Source organism: Arabidopsis lyrata, assembly GCF_000004255.2.
Source record: "Arabidopsis lyrata subsp. lyrata unplaced genomic scaffold ARALYscaffold_5, whole genome shotgun sequence".
Classification (NCBI taxonomy): Eukaryota; Viridiplantae; Streptophyta; class Magnoliopsida; order Brassicales; family Brassicaceae; genus Arabidopsis; species Arabidopsis lyrata.
In genome coordinates this window covers 19,129,060-19,148,935 of record NW_003302551.1, presented here as the reverse complement: position 1 = coordinate 19,148,935, position 19,876 = coordinate 19,129,060, and the positions used below count along the sequence as shown (strand labels likewise).

General features: G+C 37.3%; 4 protein-coding genes, 1 long non-coding RNA gene and 1 pseudogene across 6 annotated transcripts; 3 read left to right on the top strand and 3 right to left on the bottom strand.

Moving 5' to 3' along the window:
• Positions 1-2,602: 2,602 nt before the first annotated feature.
• Positions 2,603-4,615, top strand: LOC9314322 (probable pectinesterase/pectinesterase inhibitor 35). The gene is made up of 2 exons (XM_002878208.2): positions 2,603-3,571; positions 3,750-4,615. The coding sequence occupies exons 1-2, from the start codon at positions 2,659-2,661 to the stop codon at positions 4,412-4,414; spliced, it is 1,578 nt and encodes a 525-aa protein (XP_002878254.1). The 5' UTR covers positions 2,603-2,658; the 3' UTR covers positions 4,415-4,615.
• Positions 4,616-5,139: 524 nt separating this feature from the next.
• On the top strand, positions 5,140-5,993 carry LOC110228234. Of its 2 annotated transcripts, none has more exons than XR_002331802.1 (2): positions 5,140-5,282; positions 5,406-5,993. It is a non-coding gene; the product is annotated as an uncharacterized LOC110228234 (long non-coding RNA). The 2 variants fall into 2 exon arrangements; XR_002331803.1 differs by having other exon boundaries at positions 5,140-5,286.
• Positions 5,994-10,615: 4,622 nt separating this feature from the next.
• LOC9314321 (putative F-box/LRR-repeat protein At3g58920) lies at positions 10,616-12,138 on the top strand. The gene is made up of 3 exons (XM_021024933.1): positions 10,616-11,148; positions 11,396-11,530; positions 11,611-12,138. Exons 1-3 carry the CDS (start codon positions 10,723-10,725, stop codon positions 11,926-11,928), a joined length of 879 nt encoding a protein of 292 aa, XP_020880592.1. The 5' UTR covers positions 10,616-10,722; the 3' UTR covers positions 11,929-12,138.
• On the bottom strand, positions 12,129-14,940 carry LOC110228218 (F-box/LRR-repeat protein At3g58980-like). Its single transcript, XM_021024892.1, has 5 exons — positions 14,846-14,940; positions 13,714-14,724; positions 13,438-13,578; positions 12,797-13,337; positions 12,129-12,715 (listed from the first exon to the last, which is right to left on the bottom strand). The coding sequence occupies exons 2-4, from the start codon at positions 14,626-14,628 to the stop codon at positions 13,071-13,073; spliced, it is 1,323 nt and encodes a 440-aa protein (XP_020880551.1). The 5' UTR covers positions 14,629-14,724; positions 14,846-14,940; the 3' UTR covers positions 12,129-12,715; positions 12,797-13,070.
• Positions 14,941-15,564: 624 nt separating this feature from the next.
• On the bottom strand, positions 15,565-18,164 carry LOC110228230 (annotated as a pseudogene).
• On the bottom strand, positions 17,371-18,986 carry LOC110228567 (F-box/LRR-repeat protein At3g58980-like). Its single transcript, XM_021026251.1, has 3 exons — positions 18,081-18,986; positions 17,749-17,895; positions 17,371-17,658 (listed from the first exon to the last, which is right to left on the bottom strand). The coding sequence occupies exons 1-3, from the start codon at positions 18,984-18,986 to the stop codon at positions 17,371-17,373; spliced, it is 1,341 nt and encodes a 446-aa protein (XP_020881910.1).
• Between the last annotated feature and the right edge of the window lie 890 nt (positions 18,987-19,876).

Here is a 19,876-nt window from a genome sequence, read left to right as displayed (position 1 = left end):
GGGGACCATTCATAAAATCATTTAATCAAAGAAAAACATATTCAAAAGGTTGTTATAACATTTACATCATATGCTACATTTTTTCTTAACTTTTAAATAAAACACAATTTTACTTTTGTCGTCGAGTCATTATAAATTTAAATTTTATAAACAACAAAAATTTGTAAATTGTAATCGGAAAAGAGATAATGAATCATTGTAAACCAATTAAATGTTGAGAAACAAAAACAAATCAACCTTTCAAAAAGCCATCAATTATTATCGGACAGGAAGGGATGGTGGCTGTCTTATATCCAAAAAGGTTCAAAATTGGATTATTCTTCAATAGGTTTACATATTTTGATTTCCTTATTCGTTTTACTATATAACTAGATTGTTACCCGCGGTACACCGCGGGTTAATTATTTGATTTTTTTTTGTCTTTTTATAAACTGATGAATTTGTTGTATATAATATTTTTTGTTGTACATTGCGAGTCACATGCGTTGTAACTAAAAATGAAAATTTTAAGTTGTATTTGTTTTGTTTTGTGTTTAAAATTGTATAATTGTATTTTGATTTGTTAATCCCAGGATTTCACCCGTGATATATTATCCTGTATTAATATCAATCCAAATCCGACCCGTCCCACCATATAATCATGTCCCGTAAAATTAAACATCATTTTGTTATTTCTTTTAATAACACTTTTATTTAAAAGACATATAATTCGAGTCAATTTAAAAGTTTGCTTTCAAATAGTTTCTATAATATATATATATATATATATATATTTTTTTTAAATTAGTGTGTGTTTTTAGACCAACCCGTAAAAATATTTTTAAAATGTATATTAAAATACTAAATAATTGTATTTCGATTTGTTAATTTTAAGATTTCACCGTGGTATATTGTCCCGTTTTAGATAATTGTAGAAATTAAGAAAATATCTGAATGACTCAATTCCGGGTCAGAGTAAAAAAAAAATACGACCTGATTAAACGCGCAAATTTGTTTTTCAAAAATGTTAATATAGATTGTACACATATTTTTTTCTTCATCGATTGAGTAATATGTCCGTTTTAAAAAATTTGAATCATAGCATATGCAGAAAAAAATCGAATTTTTTTATTAAGTATATATATTTTAGAATAGTTCAAAATAATATAAATATAAGATCATATAAAAGTGAAATGAGAATCATATATTTATGTTTTAATTAGGTAGAGAGGTTTTAGGAAATTAGTTCAAATTTGTTATATTAGCATTAAATAATTATATTTGATTTCTATATCTATAAAAATTGTAGAGAATATGCCATAAATAAAGAGTTTAGGTATAGTAATTAGTTGAGAAAATATATATTTTTTAGATTTTATTGATTAATTTTTGTTTTTTAATTTTGTCAAAAATAAGGAAAGATCCGATTGAAGATTTCCGGATCAAAATTAAATAAAATTTGACCCGATTAGGAACCTCAAAAAGTGTTGCAAAAATGTATAGTAGATTGGTTAAAGCTTAAAGAGTCAGTAATAACGAGAAAGAAAATGGAGAAGAAAATAGTCAAATCATATATATACCTACAAGATTCTATTTTGCGTAGATGTAAAATCGTGAAAGAATTACAACCACGGATGTACAAATATGAAACTTTATTTATTTTGGAACTGTCAATCTATTTGAAAATGGAAACACGTACGGATGTTGATATGATCATTGAAAAACATTTAGACAGTTTTTTTTTTACCGCTGAAGTACGTCTATAATTTACTCACACATTATTGTCACTAATACAACCATTTGTTTACAAAATTCGATCAAATGTAATATTCTTTATATAAGAAGAAATATCTAGTATATATTGACTGATTCATCAAAACTTAAAACCAAAGTAAATTAAATTAAATGCTATGTTGATATGCCAACATTACACAGTCAAATTTTTATTGCTCCACTCTAATTATAAGTAATTTTCGATCAAAAGTAAGAATTTATAGAAAAAGGTAAAATATATGTTAATCAATTCAAATAAACAACATCTTTTGAATTTTGTTAGGAATGTAATTATTTTGATCTAAAGACATATATATTTACCCTTTTTTCTTACAGAAGAGTATTTCCACTCGTAATTTTTTATTTTTCGAACCGGATATATCAAAAAGTCTCTTCCCAACCTTGTCCTTTGGAACTCGAATTTATGAATTTGGTCCACCTGCTGTTCAAAAGGTTTTTTTTTTTTTTTTATAAATCTTATCGACCCCGTTAGGAACGCACCGAGGTGTTAAATAGTGGACTTGTCCACCGTGTTAACGGCTAGGCCATTCGGGCTACCACTTTGCCTATCCCGAGTTTAGAATGCCTTCCGACTAAGTGCTAGGGGTAGTCAGGCCGCCTGTAATTCTGACTATCAGGTAAACCAATTAGGCCAAAACCCAACTGACAGACTTCCCACGTAATGTAATGTTGATAACAACAAGAAGAAGAATCGAAACTGGAGGGGAGGGACTTTTACCCTAACACCCCTGGCCCACCAACCACTTCGTACATCTAGTTCTAGTTTTAATTTTTTTATTTATAACCTAGTAGTAGTAGTTAATTACGAAACTATATATAGATTAGCAAACACATAACACTTCTTCTCTACAAAACACGAATCATCAAAGTTGTACATATATCACAATGGCAACTACATCATTCTCATTACCAAATCATAAGCTCCGGATCAAACTAATGTTGTTCCTAGTCTTGAACCTCTTGTCAGTATTTGCCCATTCATCAAACTCTAAATTCACAAAATTCTCAAGAAACCCAAACTCCGATTCATCTTCAAGAACCAAACCCTCAACTTCTTCCAACAAAGGGTTTCTCAACTCAGTCCAACTCAGCTTGGAAGACGCTCTCTTTGCTCGTTCTTTCGCCTTTAATCTCACTCTTTCGCACCGTACCTCTCAATCCCTCATGCTCGATCCTGTCAACGACTGCCTTGAGCTACTTGACGACACGCTCGACATGTTGTCTCGCATCGTTGTCATCAAGCGTAAAGATCACGTCAACGACGATGTACATACGTGGCTAAGCGCGGCGTTGACTAATCAAGAGACTTGTAAGCAAAGCCTCAGTGAGAAATCTAGCTTCAACAAAGACGGAATCGCGATAGATTCCTTCGCAAGAAACCTCACCGGTTTACTGACCAATTCACTAGACATGTTCGTGTCCGATAAGCGGAAGAGTTCTTCTTCGTCTCGTCTAACTGGTGGCCGGAAACTGTTGTCTGAACATGATTTTCCGTCGTGGTTTTCTATGTCAGACCGGAAGCTTTTAGAAGCTTCAGTAGAAGAACTGAGACCTCACGCGGTGGTGGCAGCCGACGGAAGCGGGACACACATGAGCATAGCCGAAGCGTTGGCGTCTTTGGAGAAGGGAAGTGGCAGAAGCGTAATCCATCTAGCAGCCGGAACCTATAAAGAGAATCTCAATATTCCGAGCAAACAGAAGAACGTTATGTTGGTTGGTGATGGGAAGGGCAAAACAGTCATTATCGGTAGCAGAAGTAACAGAGGCGGCTGGAATACTTACCAATCCGCTACTGTCGGTGAGATCATTTTCACACTAAAAATTTAATTAAGAAATTATACAATTTCATTGCCAAAGAAGAAAACCAATTTCATTACAATTAAATTTATACAACTTCACAGTTCTATTTCGAGGTTTTTTTTTTCTCATTAAAGCACTTTAACCCTTTCCAAATTTTTTTTTTAAAATTATGGAAGCCGCCATGGGAGATGGATTCATAGCTCGGGACATAACATTCGTAAACAGTGCCGGACCAAACTCGGAGCAAGCTGTAGCATTACGGGTCGGATCAGACAGGTCCGTGGTATACAGATGCTCAATCGATGGTTACCAAGACTCGCTCTACACTCTCTCCAAACGACAATTCTATAGAGAAACTGACATTACCGGCACCGTAGATTTCATCTTTGGAAACTCCGCCGTCGTTTTCCAAAGCTGCAACCTCGTATCTCGAAAAGGCTCCTCGGACGAGAACTACGTCACGGCCCAAGGACGGTCCGACCCGAACCAGAACACCGGTATTTCTATCCATAATTGTAGAATCACCGGTTCGACCAAGACTTATTTAGGTCGGCCATGGAAGCAGTATTCAAGGACTGTTGTGATGCAATCTTTTATAGACGGCTCGATTCACCCTTCGGGTTGGTCTCCTTGGTCGAGTAGCTTTGCTTTGAAGACTCTTTATTACGGAGAATTTGGAAATTCGGGTCCTGGATCATCGGTTTCGGGTCGAGTTGGTTGGGCCGGGTATCACCCGGCGTTGACGTTGACTGAAGCTCAAGGGTTTACCGTTTCGGGTTTCATTGACGGGAACTCGTGGTTGCCGTCAACAGGTGTCGTTTTCGACTCTGGCCTTTTATAATTTAAATGATTTTACTCTGATCATTTTCATATATACTGCTTTAAATTTGATTATTAACTAATCATAAAAAAGAAGGTAAATGTGATTAATTATAGTTGTGTATTACGCGTTTTGTGTTTGGTTGTATACTCCTATAGTCCTATTATAGTTGTAAATTCTCTGGTCATGAATAAAGTGTGAACAGTTGGTATTGTCAATTTCCATTCGATTCTCTCTGTCAGAATTCTTACATTATTTTGTGTAAATTGTTCTTTTTACTCCTCTTGCATATATGAGACAATCAGACAAGTGACAACTAATAAAATGTTAAGGAAAATACGGGACACCATTTATGATTAATTATGATGACAAGAAAAAAGGGAACGAGACTAATTCGGTTTGTCTTAAGTCTTAATAAATGATAAGGTGATCATTCGGTTTGGTTTGATTTTGGTTAGGTTCGGTTTGAAAACTGTCTAACCAATTTCAGGCCAAGAAGTTTAAAAGCAAACTAATCGTGAAACCGTCCTATACAATACCAACTGTTCACACTTTATTCATGACCAGAGAATTGGAAATTTGCATTCAAAGGCAAACTAAGCGTGAAACCTTCTTTAACAAATTCCACCCCAAGCAGTTGAAAAAGCAAACTAAACGTGAAAGCACTGAACTCAAAAGTGTGATGTGGAAGAAGTGTAGCTTTTCTCAAAAGCAATTGCATATCTTCTTGAACTCAAAGGTATGGGACTTTTCTTCTGGCTGTAGCAAGCTCTCATCCTTAGTTTTTTTTTTTTAATCCAATTTTTTGTTTTCTTCTTCTAACTCATTGTAGAAAAAAAAGTTTCCCTAGGGCTTGGCAAGAAGATGGATCGCTAGGATCTGTATCAACGTAGGTACCAAGTTCTCTCATCTATTTGGCTCGTAATTTTTATATTTTGTTATAATTATATCCACTTTAAAACTTTTTTCTTCGCTAGAGAATCATGATGTTACATTTATATAAATTATGCAGTGTGGTGATAGTAGCATGTTCGTTAATTATTCGGTGATATTGTGATTGAAGATGGACAGACTCAGCAGTCTGCCTGATGAGATTATTTGCCACATTGTTTTGTCCTTCCTTTCTGCAAAGGAGGCTGTTTTCGCATCAGTTCTCTCAAAGAGGTGGAGGAATCTCTTTACCATCATTCCCGGTCGTCATTTCGCTAATATCTATCATTTCCGAAGCGAATTCATGGATTCTGTGGATTTTGTATTGGCTTTACCGCTCAGTACCCGCATAGGGAGATTCTCTCTAAAAAAAAGTATTCCAGGGATTGGCGAACCAGCTCACTATGATCATATCAACCGTTGTATATCCAATGTGCTGAAGCATGGTGTCGTGGATGTTGATATCCGCTTAAGTGTTGGAAACGAATTTTCACTGCCTTCAGAGATCTTCACTTGCAAAACAATTGTTGTAGAACTTTGAACTCTCAAAGTGTTTAAGGATCGGACAACACAGATTTTACTCTGTTTTGTCTTACCTCTCTGTTTTGTATAACGTAAAACCACACACTTTTATTAGATATATAAACTGTATTTATAGTTTTACATGACACACTTTGACTAAGGGACACGTCTCTACAAGACAACCCAATGTGGAGACACATACATACACGTGTAACTGTTTTGCAGTTAACGATTCTATTCGTATCTCTTCGGTGTGTAATACGAATAGTTTATACATAAAAAAACTCAGTTACTTAACTCTATAATATAAGACTCTAAATAAAACTACCATGAAGACTTGATCACGACCAACACTCCTCCTTGATCATGGCTTCATCTTCACGCCTAGCTCTTCTCGTAGAGACTCAAACCTTAACGTGTTTAACAGTTTGGTTAAGATATCAACGACTTGAAACTCTCCTAGACAATGTTCAAGCTTGATTTTTCCTTCTTGCTCAGCTCCTCTTACGAAATGATACTTGATGTCGATGTGCTTTGTTCGACGATGTTGAACTGGATTCTTTCCTATAGCAATTGCAGATTTGTTATCACATAGAATCCTTGTACCTTTTTCAGTCTTGAATCCGATTTCATTCACTAGCCTTTATAGCCATATGGCTTGATTTGCTGCAGAACAAATTGCAATGTACTCGGCCTCAGCCGTTGATTGAGCAACCATCTTCTGCTTGCTTGAGTTCCAACAGCATGCACCAGATCCAATCGTAAAGACATAGCCGCTTGTACTCTTCATGTCTTCCACTGAACCACCCCAATCACTATCGGAGAATCCCACCAACTCTGGTTCTTCTACTCGCTTGAACTGAATGCCATAGTTCAAAGTACCTTTAACATACCTTAGAACTCGCTTGGCTTCTTGGTAATGTTGCATCGTTGGAGCAACCATGTAACGAGACAGGTATGAACTTGCATACATGATGTCTGGCCGTGAAGCACAAAGATATAGCAAACCTCCGATTATGCTTCTATACTTTGTAACATCTTCAAGGTTCTCTTTTAAGACTTCCTTCTTCTTTCCATGAGGAGTTAATGGTGTTGACAGACTTTTGCAGTCTTGCATTCCAAATTTCTTCAAGAGCTTCTTTGCATAATTTTCTTGTGACAAGAAAATACCTTCTTCGTTTTGGGTTACTTCCATGCCGAGAAAGTAACTTAGCTCTCCTAAGTCGGTCATTTCAAACTCATTCTTCATCTCCTCCTTGAATTGTTCAATCTCCTTTATTTTGCTTCCCGTGACTATGATGTCATCAACATATAAACTAACCACCATTATCTCCTTTGAGGTCTTCTTCACATAAAGCGCTGCATCATTGATGCTTCTCACAAAGCCATTCTTGATAAAATATCCATCAATACGTCCATACCATGCTCTAGGAGCTTGCTTTAAACCGTATAGCGCTTTGTGAAGTTTAAGAACTTTTCCTTCTTCTCCTTCTTCTATGAACCCTGGTGGCTGTTCTATGTAAACTTCTTCTTCCAAATATCCATTTAAGAATGCTGACTTTACATCCATTTGAAAGAGTTTCCATCCTTGTTGAGCCGCAATCGCCATTACGATCCTTATTGTATCATATCTTGAAACCGGTGCAAAAGTTTCAAGATAATCCACACCATACTCTTGTGTGAATCCTCTGGCCACCAATCTTGCTTTGTGTTTGATTGCTTCTCCACTTGCATCAGTCTTCAAACGAAAGATCCATTTGACACTGATCACATTTTTGTCTTTTGGTCTTGCCACAACTTGCCATGTTTTGTTCTTCTCGATCATCCGCAACTCTTCTCTCATGGCTTCTATCCATTTTCCATCTTTCATTGCTTCTTCCAAGGCTTGTGGTTCTTCAGCCATCATGAGACACATCTCATGTATAAGTGCCTCTCCTTCAACTTCATCGGTTTGGTTCATGAGATCATTGATTGATCGGAAACCTCTTGGACCAACATAATTTTCTCCTTCTTCTTCTGAGTTTTGAATTGCTCTGTTTGAAATATGAAGTTGATTCAAAGCGTTGCTCACTTGATCTATTTCAGCGTTTAGATCATTTCCTCCTCCTTGTTCTTGTGAGTTGATCTTGACTTGCGATAGAATCGATTTTCTTTCTCCTTTTTCATCATGACTCCATGTTTTCTTCTCATCGAATGTCACATCTCTTGACACTTCGATTTTTTCTTCATTTAGCAATAACACTCTATACCCTTTTGATTCGTTGTTGTAGCCTACGAACAGCCCTTGTTTGGCTTTAGTGTCAAGCTTTCTTCTCTTCTCATCCGGTATGTGTATGTAACATACACACCCAAAAACTTTCAAGTGATCAACACTTGGTTTCTTTCCGCTCCATATCTCAATTGGTGTAACTCCTTTTTCCAATGAATTAGATGGCAATCTGTTTTGCAAGTATGTTGATGTTGCAATAGCTTCAGCCCAAAACTTGTTAGATAACTTCTTCTCTTCGATCATTGATCTTGCCATCTCTACAAGCGTTCTGTTTCTTCTTTCCGCTATACCATTTTGTTGTGGAGAGTAGGGAGTCGTTATCTCATGATGTATGCCACTCTCTTGACATAGTTTGATGAATTCTCTCGATAGAAATTCACCACCTCCATCTGTTCTAAGCCTTTTGATCCGATTCTCCGATTGGTTCTCCACATAAGGCTTGAATATCTTGAACTTTGTGATCACTTCACTCTTGTTTTTCAAGAAATATACCCACGTCATTCTTGAGAAATCATCAATAAACGTGAGGAAGTACTTGCTCCCGTTTATTGACTCCGTTTGCATTGGACCACACACGTCCGAATGAATAAGCTCCAAGGTTTTGTTTGTGTTGCTTTGAGATTTCTTTGGAAAGCTCCTCCTTGGTTGTTTTCCCATCTCACAAGCCGAACATACGCCTTTTATTACTTCGAATTTTGGAAGATCTTCTACACTCTTTAGCGTTTGCATTTTCTCCATCTTGTCATAGTTCACATGACCAAAACGCTTGTGCCAGAGATTTGTTTGTTCTTCTTTTTCTTCGAAAGCCACATATGCTTCTTCTCTTGAATTTTTCCAACGAATTGGAAAGCTTCTGTTCTTCATCTTGATCTCCAAGATTTTTCTTCCTTTTACGTCTTGAATCACACACTTGTTGCCTTCAAAGATGACCCGATATCCATTTGATATTATTTGGGAGACACTAAGCAAATTTCTTGCTAGTTCGGGTACATAAAGTACATCTTTGATGACATGATCTCCTTTGGTTGTGGTTACTCTTATGTCTCCTTTGCCTTCGGAAACGACTTTCCCACCATTACCAATCTTTATGGTAATTTTCTTGCTGCGATCCAAGGTTATGAAGTATCTAATGTCTTTAGACATGTGATTGGTGCACCCACTATCTACCAACCACGTTTCTTCTTTGATTGTTGAGATCTCTTTTTCTTCAACAGCACTAAATAGCATATGACACCCATCTTCATCTTCATCTTCTGATTCTTCAATACTTAGATGTGCTCTTTCACATTTTCTAAGTTTACAATCTTTGGCTATGTGTCCTGGCTTGTCGCACACGTAGCATCTTCTTTCATAGTTTGCACCTCTTTGTGAAACGCTTTCACTCTTCTTTCTGAAACAATCTACCTCATTGTGATTGTTCTTCTTACACACGCCACACCACATGTTGGTCTTCCCATGGCGATCTTTGTTTTGCTTGTTTCCTCCTCTTGAACCAAGCTTTTCTCCATAAAACGCACCCTCATTGATACGATCTTCTCGGAGATTTAAACGCCTCTCATGCGCCTTCAATGTTCCTATCAACTCTGTGACAGAAAGAGTTGATAGATCTTTTGTTTGTTCAAGTACCGCAACGATGCTGTCGAATTGTTGTGGTACGGAGATTAGAATCTTTTGAACCACTTGGTAATCGGACTTCTCTTCTCCATGAACTCTTAGTTGATTACTCAGATTAATCAACTTGGTTGTGAAATCATTTATGGTTTCACCTTCCTCCATCTTCAAATTCTCATACTCTCTTCTCAAAGTCTGAAGATTGATCATCTTTACTTGTGAACTTCCTTGGAACTCCATTTCCAAAGCATTCCAAGCATCTTTTGCGGTCGACGCGGGAGCAATTCTCGGAAATATAGATTCTGAGACTGCACTTTGAAGGATTTGGAGAGCCAACATGTCTTTCATCAATTGATCTTCTCTCTCTCTAATCGATTCCGATGTGCTTTCAGAAGATGGATTCGCCGTGACTCCGTTTTCGACAATCTCCCATAACTTTCGTGTCTTCAAGATGGTAATCATTTTGATTTTCCAGAACCCGTATGATTCACCATTGAAAATTGGAATAACTTGCTGCATTGTTGTCTCCATAGCTCTGATACCATGTAGAACTTTGAACTCTCAAAGTGTTTAAGGATCGGACAACACAGATTTTACTCTGTTTTGTCTTACCTCTCTGTTTTGTATAACGTAAAACCACACACTTTTATTAGATATATAAACTGTATTTATAGTTTTACATGACACACTTTGACTAAGGGACACGTCTCTACAAGACAACCCAATGTGGAGACACATACATACACGTGTAACTGTTTTGCAGTTAACGATTCTATTCGTATCTCTTCGGTGTGTAATACGAATAGTTTATGCATAACAAAACTCAGTTACTTAACTCTATAATATAAGACTCTAAATAAAACTACCATGAAGACTTGATCACGACCAACAATTGTTACCCTGAAACTAGAGTTTGGTTTTTATTTTGATCTTCTCCCTCCTGAGAAAGCTTTCTTTCCAACGGTTGAGACCCTCAGTCTTTCTGGAGTTCGGTTCAATGAGCATCATGGTTGTTCGTTCAAAAGGCTTCTCTCTGCTTGTCCAGTGCTCGTGGAATTACTGTTGCATGAAATCAAATGGGAATATTGGGAATGGTCTCGCACTGTGTCAAGTCCGACCCTTAAGAGACTTACCATCAAGCGTGGAGATTTTTTATGGTTTTGAAGGTTCTGATTTTGGGAGCATCACGTTTGATACTCCGAGTCTTGTCTTCTTAGAGTACGTTGACTTTGTTCCGGATGAGTATCCATTTGTTAACTTTGACTCGCTTGTCGAAGCTAAGCTCGATCTTGTTTTGACGGTACATCACACCTGGAATGGAGAACTTATAATTGATTCTGATAATATTTCTAGCAATCCAACGAATCTGTTGAAGGGGTTAAAGAATGTTCAGATCCTGGCCTTAACTTGTAGCAGTGTCGAGGTAAGTCTGTTATTGTTTCTTCTGTATCATGCAATTACACCATGGAAAAATATAGAAAGAACATGAATAGGATAATCAAGAATCACATTCTTGTTTTAATCTCCTCCATCTGTGTAAGAATTAGAATATTGGTAAGTATTCAGGTGTGCATCTTAAGTTCCATAGGATGTTCCAAAATCCAAAAATGCTTGTTGATGACCTAAAGATTGCAGTTGGTTGATGAGGAGTTGACTTTATTTTGTTGCAGACATTTTATTTCTTCCGTGAAGCAATCCCGGTGTTTGAAAACCTACATCATTTATCTATACTATATGGATTCTGTTGGCAAATTTTACGGGTTTTGCTAAAGAAGTCCCCAAATCTGGAGACTCTCGTCATCAAGGTATGACCAAAACCCCACAAGCTTATAAACTATGTAGTTAATCATAATTTACCAATCTCTAATTCTCCATCTTGTTTCAGGGTTCATTGCACGATAATCAATGCAAACCTGAATCTGTTTGCGAGTGCATGTCAGGGTATTCTTGCTTATTGTCATGTCCTGTGAAGATCTTAGTGATAACCAGGTACAAGGGAACTAAAGGAGAATTGGAGCAAATGAAACATTTCCTAGGGAAATTGTCATGTCTTGTGTTGGTGACAATTAGTTTTTGGACAAGAGACGACGACGAAAAGTTGCGACTCACCACCGATTTGCTAATGTTACCTAGAGCTTCGGTTAACTGCAAGATCCAGATCAGATTTTCTAACAAACTCTTGCAGGTGTTCCCACTTATCTAAGTCTTCTCTTATCGTCGGTTGTTTAAATTTTGGTTTCATCATTGTCTTGCATTATTGGGTTCATATGATGATCTTATTCCAGATGACAAAATGTTGCTTAGAAGTTTTAGCAAAGAACAGAATTTAGCTACAAGAAAACAACCGCATCGTATAATCCAGCGGACAAATGTGTAGTGGTGCATCGTATCAACTGAATTATCTACTTTAATTTTCATCTGTCTTTATTGCTAACCGAAAATATACAATGAGAACGTCATAGAGAATCCAAGAAAACATTGATCAAATATATGAGCTATGTTTGCTTTCACGAAGACTTCATTGGGCAGTCCACTTCCTTTACAATGAGCTTCCACACATTACCAAGACCAGAAAAAATTATCGTCTCCAACAAATCATCATCTGGTGCTCTTGCTTGCTTGATTTGATCTTCGGGTACAACAAGGTTGATTATAGCTTTGTATAAACTTTTCAATTTAACTACTGGAAAGTCCTGAGTGTAATCAAAGTAACCAACACTTGGATCTTCAAGTGAAAGGCTCTCTTCCGAATTACTAATCCAGATCAGCCCTTGAGCTTTATAGTTTAGCTTCTCCAGGATCGGGCTTGATACAGTCACATTGGAGTCCTTCCACCTCGTGTTAATAATGTATAATTCCTCAAGCGCATAGGCAAGCAAGAAGAAGCATTTGAATCTGACCTTCAAGTGACACAATCGAGTCGAGAACAAGAGTCTTAAGCATCGGTGAGAACATGTCATCGTCCCATGAATAAAGATCAACTCCATATCCTGTTTTCAGCTCAACTAATGTCTTACTGACAGATATCTCATAAGGCAGCAGCCAGCAGGATAGATGAAGATGAGAAATACCGTGTTGCAGTACATTACATATCCAACTATCCACACGATCAGGATCAACACCGTATCTAACCTTCAGGTTCAAGTAAAGCATATAGATCATTTGATCGAGGCAAATTACTAGTGAAAAGATCATTTCAGAACAATCCCACGACAAAAAGTGATAAGATGAAGACAAAGAGAAAAGTCTAACAAAAGACAACAACTTAGTTAAACAGATTCAGGTCTAAACAAGAGTTAATCCATTAGAAAAGAATCAAAGTTTGCTCTTCATGCAATGCATGAGTTAATTGACCTTGATCTTGCACTTGGACGAAGCTCTGGGAAGCATTAGAAGTTCCTTAGTTATTTGCAACTCGTCCCTGTTTCTTGTTTCAAAAATGTCAACTTCCAACAGCTCAAGACATGACAATTTCCCTAAGAAATGCCTTAATTGTTCCACATCTCCCGTAGTTCCGAGGTACTCGGTTATCTTAAGGACTTTCACAGGACATGACAATAAGCAAGAATACCCAGAACATCCATATCCACTTGCATCATGATGCAAAGGACCCTGAACCAATAGGGAGGATTAGAAATTGAAGATTTTGGTGAACCTATTGTGTAATCAAAAACTGTGGTTATCCAATAAGCTCATGGGGTTTCCGTCATACCTTGATGATAAGAGTCTCTAGATTAGGAGAATTGTTTAGCATAAATGGCACTCCTCGCCAGGAACATCCAGCCCCCGGCGTAAAAGATAAATGAAACAGGTTTTCGAACATTGGGATTGCTTCACGGAAGAAATAGAACATCTGAAACAAAATGAAGTCAACAAATTTCAATATTTAGATCAAAACTAAGTATCCTTGTCATGTTCTTTCAGTTTTCTCAATTTGTCCATAACATATTACAGAGAATGAAAGACGCAAACGGTAGAGCACAGTTACCTCCAAACTCTCATGAGATAACAAATTCATGATCTCAACATTTCTCAACCCCTTGATCAGATTTGTTGGATTGCTAGTAATAGGATCCCCTTCATCTGCGAAACACGAGTCCCAGGTGTGATCTACTGTCACAGTAAGATCCAGACTTGCTTCAACAAGGGAATCGAGATTGACAGTTGGATAGGAACCCGGGACAAAATCAGAGTAGTATAAGTAGGTAACATTCGGAGTATGAAAAGTAATGCTCCCAAAATCAGACCCATCAAAACCATAGAATAGTGTACGCTTAATAGTAAGTCTCTCAAGGCTCGGACTGGATACCACGCGAGACCATTTCCATTGTTCCCAGTTCAAATCATTCATGACCAAATCCTCCAGCACAGGGCAAGCAGAAAGAAGCTTTTGAAACACACAAACATGAAGACTACAGAACTGAACTGATTTCAGAACAAGAGACTCAAGAGCTGGAAGAAAAGCATCCTCAGGAAGCACATCAATCGAAAAACCAGCTAGTTTCAGCTTCAGAAGCGTCTTGCAAGTAAAAATCTCAAAAGGCAGAGAATACCCATCTTTAGCATCTTCAGCATCTAAGCCCAAATGAAGAGCACAATTCAAGACACCACGATTCAGCACATCACATATCCAACGATTGATACGAGCTGGGTCAAAAACCTCTATACACCTTATAGAGAATTTCTTGATAGGGGAATTTCCTGACACAGTCAACACTCTATCCACGAAATCCATGAAACTTTGTCCGCTAACCTCATTGCCGTCTAAATCAAGATTTGGTGTGAAAGCAAAAAGAATACGCCATCTCTTCGAGAGAACCGAAGTTCGAGCAGCCTTCTTTAACGGAAGGAAAGACAAGATGTGGCTAAGAACACCATCTGGTAAACTGCTGATCCTGTCCATCTTTTTGTCAAAACCCTAAAGAACCCTCTTTTATGTTTTTTAAGTACAATTCGAATGTGGTTTTCAGCGACTAGACTAGAACATCAACATTATCACCTATCAACGAGTGGCAAAAGAAGTTGTTTCAAATTCAAACTCAACAGAAGAAATTGAGCAAAAAAATGAGGAGAAACAAAAATCAACTAGAGAAAGAGATGATAGTAAACTCGGTTCATACCTTTGAATGCAGAAGAAAAGTCTCAAACTTTCAGCTGGAGAAGACATCCAATTGCTTTTGAGAGAAGCCCAAGCATCCAAAGACGAAGCGTAAAGTGCTTCCTTCCACGTGGCAGCACACTGACTCAAACCAGAAGAAATTACGGTTGCACGATTGGATTGGACCTAAATCATTAAACCAGGATTGTTAAGACTTTGGGCTGCCTGAAAGTAAAAGAAACAACTATAGGGCCCAAGTTAAGAGGCCCAGTTGTAATAGAACATATCTTAGGGAGAGGATAAAGTTCCGTTGTGTTCGAGTGAACCATGAGTCTAAATTTTTTACAGAGAAGCAGATACAAGAGAAGAAAAGCAAGCTTATCCAAAGAAATGCAGAAAATACTCATCAGTTTTTTTTTTGTATCTGGTAAATTGGTATTTGGTAATGATGGATGGGATTACACTAATGTTCATCCTACATTAGACTTCTTAAACAACCAGTGGACGTTTAGGAATTAGGACAGAGCTTCAATTTTAGCACATTTACTGATTATAGGGTATGGAATCAATGTTATCAACTTTTAATTTGATACTTCTGTAAAAGTTATAAAATTCTTTTTCAGATTGAAGTTATTCAGTTTTCCTTATATTGAGCTTAATTAGGGTTCTTTTGTGGCTCATTAACTCTTGTGTTAACCTTTGTCACTTTGAATAGAATGTCAAATCAAAAATAACTCAAAGGCCAAGGCAATCCATATGACAAAAGAAAAATGAAAAAAACAGTCATGCTCAAACGGGACCTACCACAAGGTCTTAACTCGAACTGGATCTTCTTACTTGGCCGATCTAGGAAGATTGATTCTAACTTGAATATGCTCCTCGTCTTCTATTACATCAGCATGAATTTCAAAAAGCTTCAGGAGTGACATTATATCCACAAAACGTTTCAACGGCTCCAAGTCTCCTTTGATACGCATCACTAATTCTACAAGCACAGGGCAAGCAGAATGATACTTTTGGAACACATAACCATAAAGTTCATAGAATCGAATTAAGTCAATAATGAGAGTCTTAAGCGCCGGAAGAAGAGCATTCTCAGGGACAAGATCAATATTCAAAAGAGTCCCTAGTTTAAGCTCAACAAGCGTCTTGCAAGTCAAGACCTCATCAAAAGGCAATGAATATCCATCTTTAATAGATATGTCTAGTTTAAGATCAAGGATACCACGCTTTAGCACATTACAGAGACAACGGTTTACATGAGCATAATCAAACCCCGGTTGAAAACATGTTAGAGACAAGTTCCTTACGCGGGAGCTGAGAGGCAGAGCCAACACATCATCCACAAAATCCGTGAAACTACCTTGATTCTCAAGTGTGTTATTAAACTCAAGATTTGGTATGATGGTATAGAGATTTTTCCACCTCTTTGAGAGAACTGATGCGACAGCAGCCTCTTTTGCCGAAAGGAAAGATACGATGTAAGTATGTAACAAATGATATCATCATGTAAACTGCTGATTCTATCCATTCCTTTGCTCAGATAATTCAAACGGAGTTTTCGACCACAAAGTATCACCCACTACAAAATCTACAAACAGAGAAAGGTCACTCTCTGGAAACAAAAGTAGTTTCAAAGTGAAGATGTATTACCGATGATATAAAGAGAAAAATCAAAACCGATTGTGTGAAATTGTTTAGGAATTGTTTCAGAACTAACTTGCTCAGACTGAAGAAAAGTCCCAACTTTGAGTTCAAGATGATGTACAAAAGCATATTAGAAGCATGGAAGCCAATCAAAATCAAACTGATGTTGAAACTTTGAATCAAAAGTAGCACAAAGGAACCACAAGAGACGAGTTCAACTTCGGCACATACCCTGGAATAGACGTGAAATCGACGGAGAAGTTTGGTAGAGTCACGATCCAGAAGGATGAAAACTCGAACCTCGAAAGCTTTCTCTAGTTTGAATACGTGCGAGAAGATCACACCAGAACTTATCACCTAAATTAGGGTAACTTGGGGAAAAAACCAAAAACAAAACCGAAAACTGAGGGTTTTTTGGAAAACAAAGTCGTTTGGTTTACTTTGGTTTGTCTGGACCTGTTTTAAGAACCAAAAAAACACTCTTTGTTAAAACAAAAACCTTCCATATATTGACGAGATACCGAAACAGCATTGTTTCAAAGGTTTGTTTCTCCTACCTATCCCACAACAAACGGCAAAACAGAGCCCTTGTGCTTGTTAGGAAGTACAAAAATTAGATACTTATTACTAAAAGAAGCATCCACTTTTTGATTCAAGTGAAGTTCACATGATCAGTTAAGGCATCAACGAAGAACCCATGGAAGCAAATTGAATTACAAATCAAAACAGGCCTAGAAAGTAGACAACATGCTAAAGTTACTAGGAAGATCAACATAAAAGATAACAGAGAGTAACTAGAGATAAAAGAGACCAAGAATATGCACAATCCCATTCACATTCCAACAGACTTATGCAACTAGGATGACCAGAAACTGTTCTTCATGCTTGAGTTGGTAGTTTTTAAGTAAAACAGATCTGGACCTCGCACTTGGACGACGCTCTTGGAAGCATTCGCAGATAAGTGATGATTCTTGACTTTTCCTTGTCGCTCAATCTTTCCCGAGAATGAACTTTCAGCAACTCAAGACGGGACAGTTTTCCTAAGAAGTGTTTTATTTGCTCCAATTCACCGATTCTTCCGTCCTCCAAGGTTATCTCCAAGACTTCTAGAGGACATGACAATAGACAAGAATATCCCGACAAACAGCCGCACACATAGTCAAGTTCTTCAAGATAGTGCACTCCACACTACAGCAAGAGGAAGGATTTGAGATTTACGATATAGGAGTATATACCAGGTATTGGAAATTGTGTTTTGTCCGAAATACATTCTCTTACCTCGATAACAAGGGTCTTCAGATTTGGAGCCTTATTTAACAAAAAGGGAAGAAATCTCCAACAGAAACCCAAGCGATCATCATATACCATAGTCAAATGATGTAGCTTTTCAAATACCGGAATTGCATCACGGAATAAGTAAAGCGTCTGAAATCAAATAAAATCAAGTATAGTTATCAACTAAGGAAACACTGTTCCATATATGGAATCAAACATCCTATGGCACTAAAGATGCACGCTTGGTTCAACTATTCATGTTCTATTATTGTCACAAGCTGTAATTACCTAGTACATATAAAAGAATAGAAAAAAAGAAGCAATAACACACTTACCTCAAACATATAAGGAGATGATAATTCCAAGATCTCGACATTGCTTATCCCTTGAATCAGATTTGTTGCATTGCTAGATAAGACATCACCGTCATTTATAACTACGTCACGCCATCGGCGATTTACCATCACAAGAAGGTCGAGCTTGGCTTCTACAAGGGACTCAAAACTAAGAATTGTATACCCATCCGGGACAAAATCATAGTACTCTAAGTAAGTAAGGCTTGGAGTATCAAAAGTAATGTTCTGATGATCAGGCCCATGAAAACCTGACAGTTCACGACCAATAGTAAGTCTTTGAAGGCTTTGACTAGACACTATGCCTGACCAATCCCAAGTTTCCCAGTACATACCATTAATGGTTAGTTCCTTAAGCACAGGGCAAGCCGAAAGAAACGCCTTGAACGCACAATCAGCAAGATTACAGAACCGGATGGAGACAAAAATGAGAGTCTCAAGCGCTGGTAGCAAGGCATTCTCAGGCAGCACACTGATAACAATTTCTCTCCCTAGTTCCATCTTCTTGACAGTCTTGCAAGTGAAGATCTCCAAAGGCAATGTATATCCATTATCACCGTATATGCCCATTTCAAGATCCATGACTCCACGAAGATTCAACACATTACGTAGCCAGTGGTTGATACGATTTGGATCAAGACCCCTTTCAGATTTTAAAGAGAATCTTCTTATGCACGTTGTCGTTTCAAGCCGAGCCATTGCTCCACTCACAAGATCCGTGAAAGTCCCCTGAAACTTAACTTTGTCATCGAACTCAAGATCTGGTATGATGCTATAGAGATTCCTAAACCTCCTTGAGGTAACCAACAAAGACGCAGCATCCTTTGCAGCAAGAAAACTCACGATTAGACTAATTAGTTCATCTGGTAGACCGCTGATCCTATCCATCTTCTTGCACTAAACCCTAGCGAACCTATCGGGATCTTCAAACCACCATTTGGACCAGGACTATGGATTCGATTTTGGAACCAGTGACTAAGAACTTTCTCAAACTAATCTCAGCGATGTAGACGAACCCAGAGACGGAGAGTGAGGAGAAGAAAGCGCTTCATTTCAATTTCATTTCTTGGATTGATCGGCACTTTCTAGATATGTTTAGAAACTCTGCGTTTTTGCCGCTTGGACTAGTGGGCTTTTTTAAAAGCCCAATGATGATTATGTTATATCAATACCATGTCAATTTTTCCAAACCCCTAAAGTTTCTCTTTTCTTTTTTTGATAAAGAAAATAATATCCTCTCCTGCAATTGATGATGGCGATATTGAGAATATCCCTTTAACTATAGACTATAATATTTTTATTTTCTGAACATTTTGTACGTTTATTTTGTTAAATACCATGCTATACTTTAATAAAATTACTAACATGATATCAATCAGTGATTATAATTATTTTTACAACTACTACTTTGCTACAGACGAGAAAGGAGAAGAAGTCGAACTTATTTATATTATTATATCAACTATTTTAGTTTTTCTTCATTATGTTTTAAATTTGTCTTGCATATGTTTTGACCATGTTATACGTTTCCTTTGTTATAGACCCATGTTTTTTCTTTACCAGCGCAACATATATGTTTAACAAGTTCTTTTACAACCGGATACCCAAGCCTCTTTTATGTTTAGAGTCTCTCCTTTAGCTTTCTGTTTTACCTCCAGTCATTTTGAGCTGGGATGCAAGAGTTTCAGAGAGGATTAGTTTTTTCGGCAGAAGAGTTTCTAGGTTTGATGATTCTGTTAAAGAGCAATAGAGCATGTTATGATTGATTTCTTTGTAAT